This window comes from Salvelinus namaycush, chromosome 12 (genome assembly GCF_016432855.1).
Source record: "Salvelinus namaycush isolate Seneca chromosome 12, SaNama_1.0, whole genome shotgun sequence".
Taxonomy (NCBI): domain Eukaryota; kingdom Metazoa; phylum Chordata; class Actinopteri; order Salmoniformes; family Salmonidae; genus Salvelinus; species Salvelinus namaycush.
In genome coordinates this window covers 13,274,556-13,296,096 of record NC_052318.1, presented here as the reverse complement: position 1 = coordinate 13,296,096, position 21,541 = coordinate 13,274,556, and the positions used below count along the sequence as shown (strand labels likewise).

Genomic DNA, 21,541 nt, shown 5'->3' with positions numbered 1-21,541 from the left:
TGGGAATATGGTTGAATACAAACAGTGTAGTTATTCCCTCCATAAGGCAATCAACCAGGCAAAATGTCAGAACAGAGACAAACGTCTCAGACATGAGACGTATGTGGCAGGGTCTACAGACAATCACGGATTACAAAGGGAAAACCAGCCACGTCGCAGACACCGACGTCTTGCTCCCGGACAAGCTAAACACCTTCACCCGCTTTGAGGATAACACAGTGCCACCGACGCTGCCCGCTCCCAAGTACAGTTGGTTCTCCGTGGCCGACGTCCTCATCCCTAGCCGCGTTTACGGACATATTCAATCTCTCCCTATCCCAGTCTGCTGTCCCCACTTGCTTCAAGATGGCCACCATTGTTCCTGTACCCAAGAAAGCAAAGGTAACTGAACTAAATGACTATCGCCCCGTAGCACTCACTTCTGTCATCATGAATTGCTTTGAGAGGCTAGTTTAGGATCATGTCACATCAACCTTAGCTGACACCCTAGACCCATTTCAATATGCATACCGCACCAATAGATCCACAGATGATGCAATCGCCATCATACTGCATACTGCCCTAACCCATCTGGACAAGAGGAATACCTATGTAAGAATGCTGTTCATTGACTATAGCTCAGCATTCAACACCATAGTACTCTCCAAGCTTATCATTAAGCTTGAGGCCCTGGGTCTGAACCCCGCCCTCTGCCACTGGGTCCTGGACTTCCTGAAGGGCACCCATGACTGCTTAGCCACTCATGCCTCCTACTCAATGGTCAAGTTAGCAGATGACACAACAGTTGCAGGCCTGATTACCAACAATGAGACAGCTTACAGGGAGGAGGTGATGGCAGTTGGGCCAGGAAAATAACCTCTCCCTCAACGTTAACAAAACGAAGGAGCTGACTGTGGACATCAGGAGACAGCAGAGCGAGCACTTCCCTATCCACATTGACAAAACCGCAGTGGAGAAGGTGAAAAGCTTTTTCAAAAAGTTAATCGGCGTACACATCACTGACAATCTGAAATGGTCCACCCACACAGGCAGTGTGGTGAAGAAAGCGCAACCTCAGGAGGTTGAAGAAATTCAACTTGGACCTAAGACCCTCACAAACTTTTACAGATGCACAATTGAGAGCACCCTGTCGGGCTGTATCACCGCCTGGTATGGCAACTGCACCGCCCGCAACCACAGTGCTCTCCAGAGGGTGGTGCGGTCTGCCCAATGTATCACCGGGTGCACACTGCCTGCCCTCCAGGACACCTACAGCGTCTCAGGAAGGAAAAATATATAATCAAGGACATCAACCACCAGAGCCATGGCCTGTTCACCCCACTACCATCCAGAAGGTGAGGTCAGCACAGGTACATCAAAGCTGGGACTGAAAAACATCTATCTCAAGGCCATCAGATAGCCATCACTAGCTGGCTACCACCTGGTTACTTAACCCTGCACCTTAGAGGCTGCTGCCCTATATAGACATGGAATCACTGGTCACTTTAATGTTTACATACTGCCTTAATTCATATGTATATACTGTATTTTAGTCCATGCCACTCCGACATTGCTCGTCCTAATATTGATATTTCTTAACTCTTTTTCTTTAAATTTGTGTGTGTTGTGAATTGTTAGATATTACTGCACTGTTGGAGCTAGGAACACAAGCATTTCCCTACACCTGCAGTAGCATATGCTAATATGGGTATGTGACCAATAACATGTGATTTGATGGGCTCATTTAACGTTTCAGCTGGTTGAGAAAGGGATTCTGTGATCAGAAAAACTGTGTATTCCCAAGAGCAATTGACTACAACTGAGCGATGTCGCAAGACATGCTGTGCGCAAGTCACCTCAGACACAACGTGTATACACAGCAGAAATATGAATGGAATGTAAATGTATCCTCGCAGTAAAATTGTATGTTCTTTAACATTTGAAGCATGCTACCCACGTACAGAACAGTAAAAATGAACAGCTTTCCAACCTGTACAGTATTACTTTAATGTATTTTGCCCCAAGGTGAGTGGGTTATCATCCCTCAACTAAATGTTAACAAAGGTCTGCTTCAGTGTATTAGGTTCCTCTTAAACACTGAAGCAGACCTACAGTAAGACCTCCCTCCCAACCAGGGGCCATATGTACGCTGCATTCGGAAAGTATTCAGACCCCTTACTTTTTCCACATTGTTACATTACCGCCTTATTCTAAAATGGATTCATATAATTATTTCCCCCATCAATCTACACACAATGCCCCATAATGACAAAGAGAAAACCGGTTTTTAGAAATGTTTGCTAATTTATATTTAAAAAAATGAATACCTTATTTACATAAGTATTCAGACCCTTTGCTATGAGACTCAAAATTGAGCTCAGGTATAGCCTGGTTCCATTGATCATCCTTGATGTTTCTACAACTTGATTGGAGTCCAACTGTGGTAAATTCAATTGATTGGACATGATTTGGAAAGGCACACACCTGTCTAAGGTCCCACAGTTAACGGTGCATGTCAGAGCAAAAACCAAGACATGAGGTCAAAGGTATTGTCCGTAGAGCTCTGAGACAGGATTGTGTCGAGGCAGAGATCTGGGGAAGGGTACCCAAGAACAGTGGCCTCCATCTTTCTTAAATGGAAGAAGTTTGGAACAACCAAGACTCTTCCTAGAGCTGGCCGCCCGGCCAAACTGAGCAATCGGGGGAGAAGGGCCTTGGTCAGGGAGGGTACCAAGAACCCGATGGTCACTCTGACAGAGCTCCCATCTCCACAGAGGAAAACCTTCCAGAAGGACAACCATTTCTGCAGCACTCTACCAAAAAGGCACATGACAGCCCGCTTGGAGTTTGCCAAAAGGCACCAAAGGACTCTCAGACCATGAAAAACAAGATTATCTGGTCTGATGAAGGCCAAAACTCTTTGGCCTAAAAGCCAAGTGTCATGTCTGGAAGAAACCAGGTACCTCTCATCACCTGTCCAATACCATCCCTACGGTGAATCAGGATCTCAGACTGGTGCAAAGGTTCACCTTCCAACAGGACAACGACCCTAAGCACACAGCCAAGTTAATGCAGGAGTGGCTTAGGAACAAGTCTGAATGTCCTTGATTGGCCTACCCAGGACTTGAACCAGATCGAACATCTCTGGAGAGACCTGAAAATAGCTTTGCAGCGATACTCCCCATCCCACCTGACAGAGATTGAGAGGTTCTGCAAGAAGAATGGGAGAAACTCCCCAAATACAGGTGTGCCAAGCTTGTAGCGTCATACCAAAGAAGACTCGAGGCTGGAATCACTGCCATAGGTGCTTCAACAAAGTACTGAGTAAAGGGTCTGAATAGTTATGTAAATGTTATTTCAGTTTTTTATTTTTAATACATTTGCAAAAATGTCAACTTGTTTTTGCTTTGTCATTATTGTTGTATTATTATTATTATTGTATTATTTTCCCCATCAATCTAATCCATTTTAAAATAAGGCTGTAACGTAACAAAATGTGGAAAAAGTGAAGGGGTCTGAATACTTTCCGAATGCATTGTACAGTATGTATCAAGTGTCTCAGAGTAGAAGTGCTGATCTTGGATCAGGTCCCCGTGTCCATGTAAAATTATTTTTTGTGATATAAAAGGCGAAACTGATCTGCACTCCCACTCGGAGACGCTTGATACATACAGACCCAGGTTTCCAATGCAGAGTCTGCAAACCTAGGAAGAGCTGAATACACTGAAGGCAGACCCAACTATAATTATAGGTTTCCCTAGTCCAATGTATGGGGCTAATACAAGTCATTGGTTCTCCCTCCCAGGCTGAGGCATGCAAGTCCATCCAGTACGCCATGAAGAAGTGCCCCAACGGCATGTACTCTGAAATCAAGTACGACGGCGAGCGTGTGCAGGTCCACAAGAATGGAGACCACTTCAGCTACTTCAGCCGCAGCCTTAAACCTGTGTTGCCACACAAGGTCAGACCACACACACACTCTGAGAGAAGCTGCATGGTTCAACTCCACCTGAACTCTTTACCGATTCTGGATAAGCAAGTCGGAAAGTGTAAAACAAATCCTCTGTTTGATTACGGTTTTGAGGACTGGGCAGCATAGACCATTTGTTTTTCAAGGCCATCCCTTTCACTGATTCCCTAGACTGCTCCCTAGCCTAGATGTGTCCTCTGTACAAACAAGATTAAATGTGTTTGAGCCAAAAAAGTATAATTTGTTTTTAAAGCATTTTCCCCTTCTGATGCCCCTTGGTGTTTTGATGCCTTTCCATATCTAACCCAAAGCCTCTGTGTTCCAGGTGGCCCATTTTAAAGAGTTCATCCCTCAGGCCTTCGTTGGTGGCAACAGCATGATCCTGGATGCCGAGGTGCTCCTCATCGACACCAACACCAGCAAGCCACTGCCCTTCGGGACACTGGGGGTGCACAAGGTGAGCATGCCTGCCAAATGTATCTTTCCACTGACCTCTCTTTGGAGTGTACACTTGTTTGGATTTGCGGGGCTGTGTGTGGGGTGAGGGGGTGTTGGCTGGTGTGTGTGATGGTAAGGGGGGCTGTTGTGTGTGTGATACAGAGCAAGAGAGCGTGTCAGGAGAAATGGTTCTCTCCTTTTTTAGAAAGCAGCCTTCGAAGACGCCAAAGTGTGCTTGTTTGTGTTCGACTGCATCTATTTCAACGGCGTAAGCCTGATGGAGAAGTAAGTTTTTCTGTAGTCACTTCTCTCTGTAGATTTACAACACTGAGGCCTGTATTGAATTCACTATGAACTTACATTCACTCATCCTTGAGTTGGCTGAAATATTTTTTTTTAACAACTGCATGGACAGTTTACTTGTGTCCACTCAACTCCTATTGTAGAAGCTTTGATGTACTGTATATTGTGAATATCATGTTCATTGTCTGTCTGCATTCATTTCTGTTTGATCCAGTCTTTTTTAAATTTATTTTTTTATACACACATTCAAAGTCACAGCCTGGGTCATGTTCATTGGGGCTCACCATAGCAAAACCTTTAAACATTTTGCAGTGGAAAATGAGCGACTCTTATTGGAGAAGTTTAGATGGTATCTCCCTCTTTCACTCCATTTTGGAGCATTTTCTTCTGTTACGTGGCTATTTGAACGCAACCGTGCTCTCCTCCACAGGCCCCTGTACGAACGAAGGAAGTTCCTCCATGACAACATGGTGGAGGTTCCCAACAGGATCCTGTTCTCCGAGATGAAGCACGTCACTGTATGTAGACCCACGTCACGTCTGAAACTTCTCTCCTTTATGGCTGTCCCTGACAACAACAAACAAATCTTGGTTGACCGAGATTTGTTTTTTCTTTTCGACCAATTGATTGGTCTACATTTTTAAACGTGTATTTTTCCCTATATAGACACACTGTTTTTAATAAAATCAACTATATGTAGGCTACTGAGCTTGTCTGGTGCTTTAAGCACACTGTGATTAAATAATTAATACACACAAATGACTCGAGGGAGCCAAGATCAAGATGGCGTAACCAGATGGGGGAAAAACTGTTCCTGACCCCTCCTCCAGCTGCTGCTGGCCTTTGCAGATTCTGCTGTTAAGCTCCTGAAGTTGCTGGTAATAGGCTACACCAGGGGTCGGCAACCTTTTTCCATTTGGCGTGCCAATTTATCTTACCATTTCTACCGATCTGTGTGCCAGTTTTCATGGAACAGTTTCATTATGTGGTTAATCAAAATTCTAGAAGTAACTTCCATTGCTAACTTTGTAAAAAATAGCTTACATAAAGCCAAACAAATAAAAACATTGCAGCCTGCAGGTAGACAATATCCTGATTTTAAAAATAAATATTATATTGCTTGTGCAAGGAACTTTAAACATTGTATCAACTTCGTCCCACCTGAAGCACCTGCTAGCACACTTGCTACATTGTATAAAATATTCCTGCACCAGTGAGCTCTGGCCAGACACAGCTGTAGGCTATATCGGGTAGGCCTATTTTATGATGTTCCCACCGGATCAGAGCATGATATCTTTGTGTGATTATCGAAAGAGGGCTGGAAAGATTTTACAAATAGGCTACTTTGAGGAACTTTTGTCATTCTCAATGGATGTAAAAACAGACTTTGCTTACTTACTGTTTGAGGCAAAGAAACAATTACTTTAAGAAGCTCCACAATCAGAAATACTATCAGATCCCCAAATGGGCACATTTAGCCTACATTTGCGCGCAGGCCAGGTAGCCTAGGCCTACTTCTATGCGTAATCAGCTGCGCGTTCCTACTCACCATTGACAGGAGCACTCCAAACAAAAGACAATTAATAAATTGACAACTCTTAAATGGAATGAATATAACCAAAATGTGTTCCTCACATGTGTAGCCTAGGTTGTGCGGTCCGCAAATAGTGTCGACAATGAGAACGGTAAAAGACTAATATATTGAATGCTTTAACAGAAATGACCGTAACCAAACAAACGTTGTAGATTAGAAATTATGAGAATTAACGGTAAATGTACCACTGGTGATACTGGTGTGCTAACCCCGCAGCCTCCGCAATGGATTAGTCCACTGAGACAGGCGTGAATCAGACGGGTGTCTCGTGTGCCAGATTAAAAAAAATATATATATTTGCAACTACTCTCCTTCAACCGTGTCTTTCGAACTTATCAACCAAGCCAATGGATTCTCGCATGTAGCAGAGTGAAACTGGTCACGTTCATTCGGGGACACCGTAGCAAAACATTTTGCAACAGAGAACTAAGACAAATGTTTCTTACTGGGCAAATTCACATAGAAACGGAGGTACTATCTGTTTCATAACGTTTTTGTGCCTACTGAACATGACCCTGATGTGCTGGTTGTTTGCGTTTACTGTCTTGTCACAGAGGGCGGCTGACCTGGCCGAGATGATCACACGGGTTATCAGAGAGGGACTGGAGGGGCTGGTCCTCAAAGACCTCAAGGTGAGACAGAAATAACTTCTAACCCGGCCCAGGAATAACCTCTAGCACCTACCACCTAGGTAGGTACTTAATGTACATCTGAAAGATATATAAGCAATTAAGGCAGTAGCTCCAATTTTGCCCTTCGATAGGTGGTGTAATGTTTTGTTTCTGTTTTTGCTTATACCTATCCAATCCTCTTAAATCTATTTAAGTGCCGAGGTAGTAGGGGCTAGGGGTTGTTTTTGGGCTAGGCCCCTGACTCTACTGTACACATCTTTACTACCGATAGCCTGTACATCTGGGGGCTTGGGAATGAGCAATTGATGTTATTAGGAACAATGTGAAACAAGAAGCCAAGTCTTAATATTTTTTTCTACAGCATTTTATCTGTGGGAAATGGCAAACATGTATTTATTTCTCCTGAATAGAGGGTTGATATAATGTAAAAACACACCTATGTAACAATACACAGATGTGAATTGATCATAATCTGTGAATTCAAAGGGCACCTATGAGCCAGGGAAGCGCCACTGGCTGAAGGTAAAGAAGGACTACCTGAATGAGGGAGCAATGGCCGACACAGCAGACCTGGTGGTGCTGGGAGCCTTCTATGGCAAAGGCTCAAATGGTCAGTATACCAGGGTCATATTCATTAGTAAACACCGTAGCACACCGCTTTGCAACATGAACTGTTTGCCCTAAAGACTACAATGTGATACAAACGGTTTCTGTTGTAAAACGTTTAGCACTAATTAATACGACGTAATGCTATAGAAGGCAGTGTTTCCCAACCCTCTCTTAGGACAATCACAACAGACCACATTTTCGTTCTAGCCCTACACTGACACCTGACCTGACTGAGCTAATCAACTTTTCTTTTTTTTAATGAACTGTCTGGCAGTCCCCCAAAAGTGGGTTGCTGTAGAAAAATGACTCGGATCAACCATGATTCTCATTTTAATATATACAGTTGAAGTAGAAAGGTTACATCCACCTTAGCCAAATACATTTAAACTCAGTTTTTCACAATTACGGTCTTAGGTCAGTTAGGATCACCACTTTATTTTAAGAATGTTAATGTCACAATAATAGTAGAGAATGATTTATTTCAGCTTTTATTTCTTTCATCACATTCCCAGTGGGTCAGAAATGTACATAGTCAATTAGTATTTGGTAGCATTGCCTTTACATTGTTTAACTTGGGTCAAACGTTTTGGGTATCCTTCCACAATCTTCCCACAATAAGTTGGGTGAATTTTGGCCCATTCATCCTGACAGAGCTGGTGTAACTGAGTCAGGTTTGTAGGCCTCCTTGCTCGCACATGCCTATTCAGTTCTGCCCATACATTTTCTATAAAATTGAGGTTAGGGCTTGGTGATGGCCACTCCAATACCTTGACTTTGTTGTCCTTAAGCGATTTTGCCACAACTTTGGAAGTATGCTTGGGGTCATTGTCCATTTGGAAGAGCAATTTGCGACCAAGCTTTAACTTCCTGACTGATGTCTTGAGATGGTGCTTCAATATATCCACATAATTTTCCTGCCTCATGAAGCCATCTATTTTGTGAAGTGCACCAGTCCCTCCTGCAGCAAAGCACTCCCACAACATGATGCTGCCACCCCTGTGCGTCACGGTTGGGATGGTGTTCTTCGGCTTGCAAGCATCCCCTTTTTCCTCCAAACATAACGATGGTCATTGTGACCAAACAGTTCTATTTTTGTTTCATCAGACCAGAGGACATTTCTCCAAAAAGTACAATCTTTGTCCCCATGTGCAGTTGCAAACCGTAGTCTGGCTTTTTTATGGCAGTTTTGGAGCAGTGGATTCTTACTTGCTGAGCGGCATTTCAGGTTATGTCGATATAGGACTCGTTTTACTGTGGCTATCAATACTTTTGTACCTGTTTCCTCCAGCATCTTCACAAGGTCCTTTGCTGCTGTTCTGGGATTGATTTTCACTGTTCGCACCAAAGTACGTTCATCTCTAGGAGACAGAACGCGTCTCCTTCCTGAGCAGTATGATGGCTACGTGGTCCCATGATGTTTATACTTGTGTACTACTGTTTGTACAGATGAATGTGGTACCTTTGGGCATTTGGAAATTGCTCCCAAGGATGACCCAGACTTGTGGACGTCTACAATTTTTTCTGAGGTCTTGGCTGATTTCTTTTGATTTTCCCATGATGTCAAGCAAAGAGGCACTGAGCTTGAAGGTAGGCCTTGAAATACATCCACAGGTACACCTCCAATTGACTCAAATGATGTCAATTAGCCTATCAGAAGCTTCTAAAGCTTTTACATAATTTTCTGGAATTTTCCAAGCTGTTTAAAGGCACAGTCAACTTAGTGTATGTAAACTTCTGACCCACTGGAATTGTGATACAGTGAAATAATCTGTCTGTAAACAATTGTTGGAAAAATTACTTGGGTCATGCACAAAGTAGATGTCCTAACCGACTTGCCAAAACTATACTTAACAAGAAATTTGTGGAGGGGTTGAAAAACAAGTTTTAAATGACTCCAACCTAAGTGTATGTGAACTTCCGACTTCAACTGTAAATTGAACAAAAATATTAGCACAACATACAACAATTTCAAAGGTTTTACAGTTCATATAAGGAAATCAATCTATTTGAAATAAATGTATTTGTCCCTAATCTAATGGATTTCACGACTGGGCAGGGGTGCAGCCATAGGTGGGCCTGGGAGGGCATTGGCCCAAAGGTGGACATGGCTGCTAAATATAACGGGGAGCCAGGCGCAGAGTTTTTACCCACAAAAGGGCTTTATTACAGACAGAAGTACTCCTCAACAATCCCGCAGGTGAAGAAGCCTGATGTGGAGGTCCTGGGCTGTTGTGGTCTGCGGTTGTGAGGCCGGTTAGAAAGTGCAAAAATCTCTAAAACGGCGTTCGAGGATGCTTATGGTAGGGAAATTAACTTTCAATTCTCTGGCAATAGACGTGTTGTGACAACTACATAAACTCAGCAAAAAAAGAAACATCCCTTTTTCGGGACCCTGTCTTTCAAATGTAAAAATCAAATTAACTTCACAGATCTTCATTGTAAAGGGTTTAAACACTGTTTCCCATGCTTGTTCAATGAACATGCACCTGTGGAATGGTCGTTAAGACAATAACAGCTTACAGACGGGAGGCAATTAAGATCAGTTATGTCAACTAAGGACACTAAAGATTCTTTTCTACTGACTTAAAAACACCAAAAGAAAGATGCCCAGGGTCCCTGCTCATCTGCGTGAACGTGCCTTAGGCGTGCTGCAAGGAGGCATGAGGACTGCAGATGTGGCCAGGGCAATAAATTGCAATGTCCGTACTGTGAGACGCCTAAGACAGCGCTACAGGGAGACAGGACGGACAGCTGATTGTCCTCGCAGTGGCAGACCACATGTAACAACACCTGCACAGGATCGGTACATCCAAACATCACACCTGTGGGACAGGTACAGGATGGCAACAACTGTCCAAGTTACACCAGGAACGCACAATCCCTCCATCAGTGCTCAGACTGTCCGCAATAAGCTGAGAGAGGCTGGATTGAGGACTTGTAGGCCTGTTGTAAGGCAGGTCCACCAGACATCACCGTCGCCTATGGGCACAAACACACCGTCGCTGGATCAGACAGGACTGGCAAAAAGTGCTCTTCACTGACGAGCCGCGGTTTTGTCTCACCAGGGGTGATGGTCGGATTCGCGTTTATCGTCAAAGGAATGAGCGTTACACTGAGGCCTGTACTCTGGAGCGGGATCGATTTTGGAGGTGGAGGGTCCGTTATGGTCTGGGGCAGTGTATCACAGCACCATCGGACTGAGCTTGTTGTCATTGCAGGCTATTAACGCTGTGCATTAAAGGTACCTCCCTCATGTGGTACCATTCCCGCAGGCTCATCCTGACATGACCCTCCAGCATGACAATGCCACCCGCCATATAGCTCGTTCTGTGTGTGATTTCCTGCAAGAAAGGAATGTCAGTGTTCTGCCATGGCCAGTGAAGATCCTGGATCTCAATCCCATTGAGCACGTCTGGGACCTGTTGGATCGGAGGGTGAGGGCTAGGGCCATTCCCCCCCAGAAGTGTCCGGAAACTTGCAGGTGCCTTGGTGGAAGAGTGGGGTAACATCTCACACCAAGAACTGGCAAATCTGGTGCAGTCCATGAGGAGGAGATGCACTGCAGTACTTAATGTAGCTGGTGGCCACACCAGACACTGACTGTTACTTTTGATTTTGACCCCCCCCCTTGTTCAGGGACACATTCAATTTCTGTTAGTCACACGTCTGTGGAACTTGTTCAGTTTGTCTGTTGAATCTTATGGTCATACAAATATTTACACATGTTAAGTTTGCTGAAAATAAACGCAGCTGACAGTGAGGACATTTCTTTTTTTGCTGAGTTTATTTTAAAGTGGAATTTTATTGTCCCCAGTACAAGGTGCAATGATGCTGTTTAATCAGCATCTTGATATGCCACACCTGTCAGGTGGATGGATTATCTTGGGAAAGGAGAAATGCTGACCAGTAGGGATGTAAACAAATTTGTGGACAAAATTCAAGAGAAATAAGCTTTTCAAATCAAGGTTTATTTGTCACGTGCCGAATATAACAGTGAAATGCTTACTTACAAGCCCTTAACCAACAATGCAGTTTCAAGAAAGTATTTACTAAAATAAACTATTTTAAGGAAATAGAAAAATAACAAATAATTAAAGAGCAACAATAAAATAACAGTAGAGGCTATTTACAATGGGGTACCGGTACAGAGTCAATGTGCGGGGGCACCGGTTAGTCGAGATATTGTAGTTATATGTAGGTAGAGGTAAAGTGACGAAGCATAGATGGAGTAGCAGCAGCGTAAAAATGGGGGGGAGGGGTTGTCAATGCAAATAGTCTGGGTAGCCATTTTGATTAGCTGTTCAGGAGTCTTATGGCTTGGGGGTAGAAGCTTTTAAGCCTTTTGGACCTAGACTTGGCGCTCCTGTATCGCTTGCCGTGCGGTAGCAGAGAGAACAGTCTATGACTAGGGTGGCTGGAGTCTTTGACCATTTTTAGGAGTTTCCTTTGACACTGCCTGGTATATAGGCCCTGGATGGCGGGAAGCTTTGCCCCAGTGATGTACTGGGCTGTACGCACGACCCTCTGTAGTGCCTTGCCGTCGGAGTCCGAGCAGTTGCCATACCAGGCGGTGATGCAACCAGTCAGGATGCTCTCGACGGTGCAGCTTTATAACTTTTTGAGGATCTGAGGACCCATGCCAAATCTTTTCAGTCTCCTGAGGGGGAATAGGTGTTGTCGTGCCCTCTTCACGACTATCTTTGTGTGTTTGGACCATGTTAGTTTGTTGATGTTGATACCAAGGAACTTGAAGCTCTCAACCTGCTCCACTATGATGAGAATGGGGGCGTGCTCAGCCCTCCTTTTTCCTGTAGTCCACAATCAATCTCCTTTTGTCTTGATCACGTTGAGGGAGATGTTATCCTGGCCCCACACTGCCAGGTCTCTGACCACCTCCCTATAGGCTGTCTCATCGTTGTCGGTGATCAGGCCTACCACTGTTTTGTCGTCGGAAAACTTAATGATGGTGTTTGGCCATGCAGTCATGGGTGAATAGGGAGTACAGGAGGGGACTGAGCACGCACCCCCGAGGGGCCTCCGTGTTTGAGATTACCGTGGCAGATGTGTTGTTACCTGCCCTTACCCCTGGTGGCGGCCCATCAGGAAGTCCAAGATCCAGTTGCAGAGGGAGGTGTTTAGTACCATGGTCCTTAGCTTAGTGATGAGCTGTGAGGCCACTATGGTGTTGAACGCTGAGCTGTAGTCAATGAATAGCATTCTCACATAGGTGTTCCTTTTGTCCAGGTGGGAAAGGGCAGTGTGGAGTGCAATAGAGAGCATCATCTGTGGATCTGTTGAGGCGGTATGCAAATTGGAGTGGGTCTAGGGTTTCTGGATAATGGTGTTGTGAGCCATGACCAGCACTTCATGGTAACAGGCGTGAGTGCTACGGGTCGGTAGTCATTTAGGCAGGTTACCTTGGTGTTCTTGGGCACAGGGACTATGGTGGTCTGCTTGAAACATGTTGGTATTACAGACTCGGTAAGGGAGAGTTTGAAAATGTCAGTGAAGACACTTGCCAGTTGGTCGCCGCATGCTCGGAGTACACATCCTGGTAATCCGTCTGGCCCTGCGGCCTTGTGAATGTTGACCTGTTTAAAGGTCTTACTCACATCAGCTACGAAGAGCGCTATCACACCGTCGTCCTGGAACAGCTGGTGCTCTCATACATGCTTCAGTGTTGCTTGCCTCGAAGCGAGCAAAGAAGTCATTTAGCTCGTCTGGTAGGCTTGTGTCACTGGGCAGCTCGCGGCTCTGCTTCCCCTCGTAGTCCGTAATAGTTTGCAAGCCCTGCCACATCCGTCGAGCATCGGAGCCGGTGTAGTACGATTCAATCTTTGTCCTGTGTTGACGCTTTGCCTGTTTGATGGTCGGAGGGCATAGCAGGATTTCTTTCTTTCTTATAAGCGTCCGGGTTAGAGTCCCGCTCCTTGAAAGCGACAGCTCAAGCCTTTAGCTCAGTGCGGATGTTGCCTGTAATACATGGCTTCTGGTTGGGGTATGTACGTACGGTACTGCGGGGACAACATCATCAATGCACTTATTGATGAAGCCAGTGACTGATGTGGTGTACTCCTCAATGCCATAGGAAGAATCCCGGAACATGTTCCAGTCTGTGCTAGCAAAACAGTCCTGTAGCTTAGCATCTGCTTCATCTGACCACTTCCGTATTGAGCGACTCACTGGTATATCCTGCTTTAGTTTTTGCTTGTAAGCAGGAATCCAGAGGATAGAGTTATGGTCAGATTTGCCAAATGTAGGGCGAAGGTGTTTTGTATGCGTCTGTGTGTGGAGTAAAGGTGGTCTAGAGTTTTTTTTCATTTTATTTTTTCTCTCCCCCTCTGGTTGCACATGTAACATGCTGGTATAAATTAGGTTCAAAGGATTTAACTTTCCTTGCATTAAAGTCCCTGGTCACTAGGAGCGCAGACTCTGGATGAGCATTTTGTTGTTTGCTTATGGCCTTATACAGTTCGTTGAGTACGGTCTTAGTGCCAGCATCGATTTGTGGTGGTAAATGGACAGCTATGAAAAATATAGATGAAAATGCTCTTGGTAAATAGTGCGGTCTACAGCTTATCATGAGATACTCTACCTCAGGTGAGCAAAACCTTGAGACTTCTTTAATATTAGATTTTGTGTACCAGCTGTTATTTACAAATAGACACAAACCGCCACCCCTTGTCTTACCGGAGGCAGCTGTTCTATCTTGCCAATGCACGGAAAACCCAGCTAGCTGTATGTTATCCATGTCGTTCAGCCACGACTCTGTGAAACACAATATATTTGTTTTTAATATCCCGTTGACAGGTTAGTCTTGATCGGAGATCATCCATTTTATTATCCAATGATTGCACTTTGGCTAATAGACTAATGGTAGAGGTGGATTACCCACTCGCCGTCGGATCTTTACAAGGCACCAGACCTACTTCCCCGTCTCTTCTTCATGCGAATGACGGGGATTTGGGCCTTGTCCGGTGTCTGAAGTATTTCCTTCGTGTCCGACTTAATGAAAAAACGCACACAATAGCACATTTGGTTAGGAGCCCATACAACGGCAGCCATCTCCTCCGGTGCCATTGTTCAGTTTCATGTGCGTATTGAACATTTAGTTTTCGTTTTTTTATCTCATGAAACATGGGACCGACATTTTGCGTTTTATATTTTTGTTCAGTGTAAATCTACTCTAACATTCATTTCACTTATGGCAACTCGTGGCTTAGTATAGTCTGTGTACATCCCAAATGGCATCTTTCCCTTTTCCCTATTTAGTGCACTACTTTTGACCAGAGCCCTATAACTAGTGCACTATATAGAGAATAGGGTGCCATTTGGGATGTGGTCTATATATCCAGCATCTACAGAATCTGACCATTTTGGGCTGTGGGTATAGAAAAATACCTCACTTGAATGTGTTTTTATAATGTGTTGTATGTCTCTACCAGGCGGGATAATGTCCAGTTTCTTAATGGGCTGCTTTGACCCCAACTCTAAGAAGTGGTGTACCGTGACCAAGTGCTCCGGAGGCTACGATGACGCCATGTTGACGCGACTCCAGAAGGAGCTGGATGTGATCAAAATCAGCAAGGTGACTCAAGCAGCTTGGGGGGGGGGGGGACTGCCCGACAGTTCACTCTTGAGTGGCCTGTTAGTGAAATAGGTTTTTCTGAATTCCAACTTGGGCCCTCAAATTCCAATCTGGACCTCGAAGCTAGTTCCACTGCTTTTTTTTCATTCTTCCCCTCAAATCAGGGACTAATTTAGACCTGGGACATCAGGTGGGTGCAGTTGATTATCCGGTAGAACAGAAAACCAGCAGTAGTCCGGACCTCGTAGGGTAAGATTTGAATACCCCTGACCTAGGGACTAGGCATGCCTGAATAGGCGTAAGCAGTATGGCGCAAATTTCACCAAGCCTATCAGAAGTCAAGATGGAGCAATTACCATGCTGTTTAAACCTATTCACTCATTTCAGATATACAGGAGTGCCTAGGAGGGTATTTGGAATTCACAAAGTATGAGGACTGTTCTTTAATGTTTGTATGTGTACATCTCATTTCTGTCTCCAGGAACCCAGTAAAATCCCTGGCTGGTTGAAAATCATCAAGAACTATTACCCTGATTTTATTATCCGCGATCCCGAGGTGAGATTTAATAGTTTAATGCATTTTAATCTTCCGCTGGGTTCTATTCAAGGACAACAATTGTGAATCTCCAGACTTCTTTAGGCTTTTCAATTAAGTTAGGCTCTCCATAGTGGAGTGGCAGGTAGCCGAAAGGTTGCTGGTTTGAATCCCCGAGCTGACTAGGTGAAAAATCTGTCGATGTGCTCTTGAGCAAGGCACTTCACCCTAATTGCTCCTGTAAGTCGCTCTAGATAAGAGCGTCTGCTAAATGACTAAAATGTACATGTGATTAAGATGTGGCTTTGAGTCATTATACAGTGGCTTGTGAAAGTATTCACCCCCCCTTGGCATTTTTCCTATTTTGTTGCCTTACAAATAATTCCAGGTTGTAACCTGGAATTAAAATGGATGTATGGGGAGTTTGTATCATTTGATTTACACAACATGCCTACCACTTTGAAGATAGAAAATATTTTTTGTGAAAAGAAGAAAAAGAACAGAACTTGAGCGTACATAACTATTCACCCCCACAAAGTCAATACCTTTTGTAGCAATTACAGCTGCAAGTCTCTTGGGGTATGTCTCTATAAGCTTGGGACATCTAGCCACTGGGATTTTTGCCCATTCTTCAAGGAAAAACTGCTCCAGCTCCTTCAAGTTGGATGGGTTCCGCCGGTGTACCACAGATTCTCAATCGGATTGAGGTCTGGGCTTCATCTAGGCCATTCCAAGACATTTAAATGTTTCCCCTTAATTAAACCATTTGAGTGTTGCTTTAGCAGTATGCTTAGGGTCATTGTCCTGCTGGAAGGTGAACCTCTGTCCCAGTCTCAAATCTCTGGAAGACTGAAACAGGTTTCCCTCAAGACTTTCCCTGTATTTTTCTGACCAGTTTCCCAGTCCCTGCCGATGAAAAAACATCCCCACAGCTGCCACCACCATGCTTCACTGTGGGAAAGGTGTTCTCAGAGTGATGAGGTGTTGGGTTTGCGCCAGACATGGTGTTTTCCTTGATGGCAAAAAGCTCAATTTTAGTCTCATCTGACCAGAGTTCCTTCTTCCATATGTTTGGCGAGTCTCCCACATGCCTTTTGGCAAACACCAAACATGTTTGCTTATTTTTTTTCTGGCCACTCTTCCATACAGCCCTGCTCTGTGGAGTGTACGGCTTAAAGTGGTCATATGGACAGATACTCCAATCTCTGCTGTGGAGCTTTGCAGCCCCTTCAGGGTTATCTTTGGTCTCTTTGTTGCCTCCCTGGTTAATGCCCTCCTTGCCTGGTCCGTGAGTTTTGGTGGGCGGCCCTCTCTTGGCAGGTTTGTTGTGCTGCCATATTCTTTCAATTTTTTAATAATGGATTTAATGATGCTCAAAGTTTCTGATATTTTTTTTTAATAACCAACCCCGATCTGTACTTCTCCACAACTTTGTCCCTGACCTGTATGGAGAGATCCTTGGTCTTCATAGTGCCGCTTGCTTGGTGGTGCCCCTTGCGTAGTGGTGTTACAGACTCTGGGGCCTTTCAGAACAGGTGTGTGTGTGTGTATATATACTGAGATCATGTGACACTTAGATTGCACACAGGTGGACTTTATTTAACTAATTATGTAACTTCTGAAGGTAATTGGTTGCGCCAGATCTTATTTAGGGGCTTCATAGCAAAGGGGGTGAAAACATATGCACGCACCACTTTTCCATTAATTTATTTTTGGAAAAGTTATTTTTTTCATTTCACTTCACCAGTTTGGACTATTTTCTGTATGTCCATTACATGAAATCCAAATAAAAATCAATTTAAATTACAGGTTGTAATGCAACAAAATAGGAAAAATGCCAAGGGGGTGAATACATTTGCAAGGCACTGTACAAGAAAGCTATAAAGTCTCAGCTTTCTTAACTTCTCTCTGGGATATGTGGGACAGTAGCGTCCCACCTAACCAACAGCCAGTGAAATTGCAGGGCACCAAATTCAAAAGAACAGAAATCTCATAATTAAAATTCCTCAAACATACAAGTATTATACACCATTTTAAAGATAAACTTCTCGTTAATCCAGCCAAAGTGTCTGATTTCAAAAAGGATTTACGGCGAAAGCACACCTTGCAATTGTTAGGTCAGTACATAGCCACAGAAAAACACAGCCATTTTTCCAGCCAAAGAGAGGAGTAACAAAAAGCAGAAATAGAGTTAAAATGAATCACTAACCTTTGATCTTCATCAGATGACACTCATAGGACTTCATGTTACACAATACATGTATTTTTTGTTTGGTAAAGTTCATATTTATATCCAAAAATCTGAGTTTAGGCGGGACGCTACTGTCTCACTTGGCCAAAAGCCAGAGAAAATGCAGTGCGCCAAATTCAAATAAAATACTATAAAAATCAAACATGAAAGAGACCAAATAAAAGCTACACTGGTTGTGAATCCAGCCAACATGTCAGAATTTAAATAGGCTTTTCGGCGAAAGCAAACGATGCTATTTTCTGAGGATAGCGACATTGTAAACAAAGAGAGAAGCATATTTCAACCCTGCAGGCGCGACACAACGCAGAAATAAAAATATAATTCATGCCTTACCTTTGACGAGCTTCTGTTGGCACTCCAATATGTCCCATAAACATCACAAATGGTCCTTTTGTTCGATTAATTCCATCGATATATATCCAAAATGTCCATTTATTTGGCGCGTTTGATCCAGAAAAACACCGGTTCCAACTTGCTCAAACATGGCTACAAAATATCTCAAAGTTTACCTGTAAACTTTGCCAAAACATTTCAAACTACTTTTGTAATACAACTTTAGGTATTTTTTAACGTAAATAATCGATAAAATTGAAGACGGGATGATCTGTGTTCAATACAGGATTAAAACAAACTGTAGCATACTTTTTGGTTACGCGCCTCAAACAAAAAGTACACTTCACTCAACTCTCGTTCTGAACAGGACTACTTCTTCATTACACAAAGGAAAAACCCTCAACCAATTTCTCAAGACTGTTGACATCCAGTGGAAGCGGTAGGAACTGCAAGAGGGTCAATTAGAAATCTGGTTCCCAATAAACTCATTGAAAAGAGTGACCTCAAAAAAAGAAAAAAAATCTGAATGGTTTGTCCTCGGGGTTTCGCCTGCTAAATAAGTTCTGTTATACTCAGACATGATTCAAACAGTTTTAGAAACTTCAGAGTTTTCTATCCAAATCTACTAATAATATGCATATCTTATCTTCTAGGGATGAGTAGCTGGCAGTTGAATTTGGGTATGCTTTTCATCCAAACGTGAAAATGCTGCCCCCTATCCTAGAGAAGTTAAGAAGGTTATCACTGACCTTTTTATACTGTTATCATCAGCTTTTCTTTAATTGCACATAAATGTAACTACTATGCATCGCAAGGCTGATCTGATCTTTATCAACTTCCATCGATATGTTATCAAGATTGACCAATCTGTGCAGCACCTATAGCTCAAGCCAGCCTTTGTGAATAAGATACTGATAGGAAGCAATTGTGTATATTTAGACTGCCCTCCACCGACGTTTCTACTGTTGTCACATTTTACGTAACTATTCAGACCCTTTACTCAGTACTTTGTTGAAGCAACTTTGGCAGCGATTACAGCCTCGAGTCTTCTTGGGTATGACGCTACAAGCTTGGCACACCTATATTTGGGGAGTTTCTCCCATTCTTCTTGCAGAACCTCTCAAGCTCTGTCATGTTGAATGGGGAGCCTCGCTGCATAGCTATTTTCAGGTCTCTCCAGAGATGTTCAAGTCTGGGCTCTGGCTGGGCCACTCAAGGACATTCAGAGACTTGTCCCGAAGCCACTCCTGCGTTGTTTTCCTATGTGCTTAAGGTATCTGACCAGATAGTCTTGCTTCTCATGGTCTGAGTCCTTTAGGCTGTCATGTGCCTTTTACTGAGGAGTGGCTTCCGTCTGGCCACTCTGCCCTAAAGGCCTTATTGGTGGAGTGCTCCAGAGATGTTTGTCCTTCTGGAAGGTTCTCCTATCTCCACCGAGGAACTCTGGAGCTCTGTCAGAGTGACCATCGGTTTCTTGGTCACCTCCCCGACCAAAGTCCTTCTTGCTCAGTTTGGCCGGGAAGTCAGCTCTAGGAAGAGTCTTGGTGGTTCCACACTTCTTCCATTTAAGAATGATGGAGGCCACTGTGTTCTTGGACCACCATGCTGCAGAATTTTTTTGGTAACCTTCCCCAGATCTGTGCCTAAACGCAATCCTGTCTCGGCGCTCTACTGACAATTCCTTAGACCTCACGGACTCCACTCCAGTTGTAGAAACATCTCAAGGGTGATCAATGAAAACAGGATGCACCGGAGCTCAATTTTGAGTCTCATAGCAAAGGGTCTGAATACTTATGTAAATAAGGTAACTTGTTTTCGCTTTGACATTGTGGTATTGTGTGTAGATTGAGGAATTTCTTTTATTTGATCAATTTTAGAGGCTGTAACATAACAATGTGGAAAAGGGGAATGGGTCTGAATACTTTCCAAATGTGAAGGGGTACTAAACTTCTGGAGGACCTATTATCATTTTCCTGCCTCTACCTTTTCCTCTATCTGCTGCTAAAACCACTTTATCTGTCAAACTTCTGCCTCTGACTCTAGGAAACTATTTTACAGTCTCCTCCGTCATTAATCCTGCACTCCCTCCCTCTGCGGACGACTTCGTCAACCACTTTGAAAAGGTTGACGACATCTCAAACACGTGACTAAAGACCAGTATCTGTCTTTCCTTTCTTTCCAAAACACTTGTGTGATGTCTCTGATCAACTCTCTCGTTATCGCTTTCAGAACAATCTTATTGACCCTAACCAGTCAAGACGTGTCACTCAACCGAGACTGCTCTTCTATGTCACGTAAGCTCGCCGTACTGCCAAAGCTGACTCCTCATTCTCCTTGATCTAGCCGCTGACTTCAACACCGTGAACCATCAGATATTCCTCTCAGGGCTGGGTGTCTCAGGCTCTGCACTCTCTTGGATTGCATCCTATCGGGCAGATCGTTCCTACCAGGTGACGTGGAGAGGATCTGTGTCTGCACCATGTACTCCTGCTGTCCCCCAGGGCTCGGTTATAGGCCCTCTCCTCTTCATACAGCAAATCACTCAGCTCCGTCATATCCTCACATGGTCTCCTATCATTGGTATGTGGAATACATTCAACTACTTTTCTCCTTCCCCCTTCTGACACCCAGGTGGCGACACGCATCTCAGCGTGCCTGGCAGATATCTCGGCTTGGATGTTGGCACACCACCTCAAGCTCAACCTCAACAAGACGGAGCTGCTCTTCCTCCCGGGGAAGGCCTGTCCGCTCCAAGACCTCCATCAATGTTGACAACTCCACATTATCCCCCTCAGAGTGCAAAAAACCTTGGCGTGACCCTGGACAAGACCCTGTGGTTCTCTGCAAACATCAAGTTCTCCCATGTCACTAAGCATACTCTACTAGCTTCCAGTTGAAGCTCACGTCCACTACAAGACCATGGTACTTGTCTGTGGAGCAGCAAGAGGAACTGCCCCTCCCTACCTTCAGGCTATGCTCAAACCCTACACCCCAGCCCAAGCACTCTGTTCTGCCACCTCTAGTCGCTTGGCCCTCCCACCCTTACGGCAGGTCAACTCCCGCTCAGCCCAGTCCAAGGTCTTCTCAATCCTGGCACCCCAATGGTGGAACCAGCTTCCCCTGAAGCTAGGACAGCAGCGTCCCTGCCTATCTTCCAAAAACATCTGAAACCCTACGTTGAAGAGTATCTTAAATAATCACACAGCACCCCCCACCCCAAACAAATGTACACAATGGCTACTTTGAGGAAAAATGTACTTACTGTGATATGTGGTTGTCTTACCTAGCTACCTTAAGATGAATGCGCTA

At 44.2% G+C, this 21,541-nt stretch overlaps 1 protein-coding gene across 1 annotated transcript in view; it reads left to right on the top strand.

The window, feature by feature from the left end:
* lig3 (ligase III, DNA, ATP-dependent) overlaps window positions 1–21,541 on the top strand; it is a 28,730-nt gene that overhangs the window by 3,606 nt on the left and 3,583 nt on the right. Inside the window, exons 9-16 of the mRNA XM_039005205.1 lie at window positions 3,785–3,940; window positions 4,275–4,406; window positions 4,593–4,672; window positions 5,121–5,208; window positions 6,839–6,916; window positions 7,403–7,526; window positions 14,971–15,113; window positions 15,595–15,669. Coding sequence (XP_038861133.1) covers window positions 3,785–3,940; window positions 4,275–4,406; window positions 4,593–4,672; window positions 5,121–5,208; window positions 6,839–6,916; window positions 7,403–7,526; window positions 14,971–15,113; window positions 15,595–15,669 — 876 coding nt within the window. The remainder of the gene's footprint in view (window positions 1–3,784; window positions 3,941–4,274; window positions 4,407–4,592; window positions 4,673–5,120; window positions 5,209–6,838; window positions 6,917–7,402; window positions 7,527–14,970; window positions 15,114–15,594; window positions 15,670–21,541) is intronic.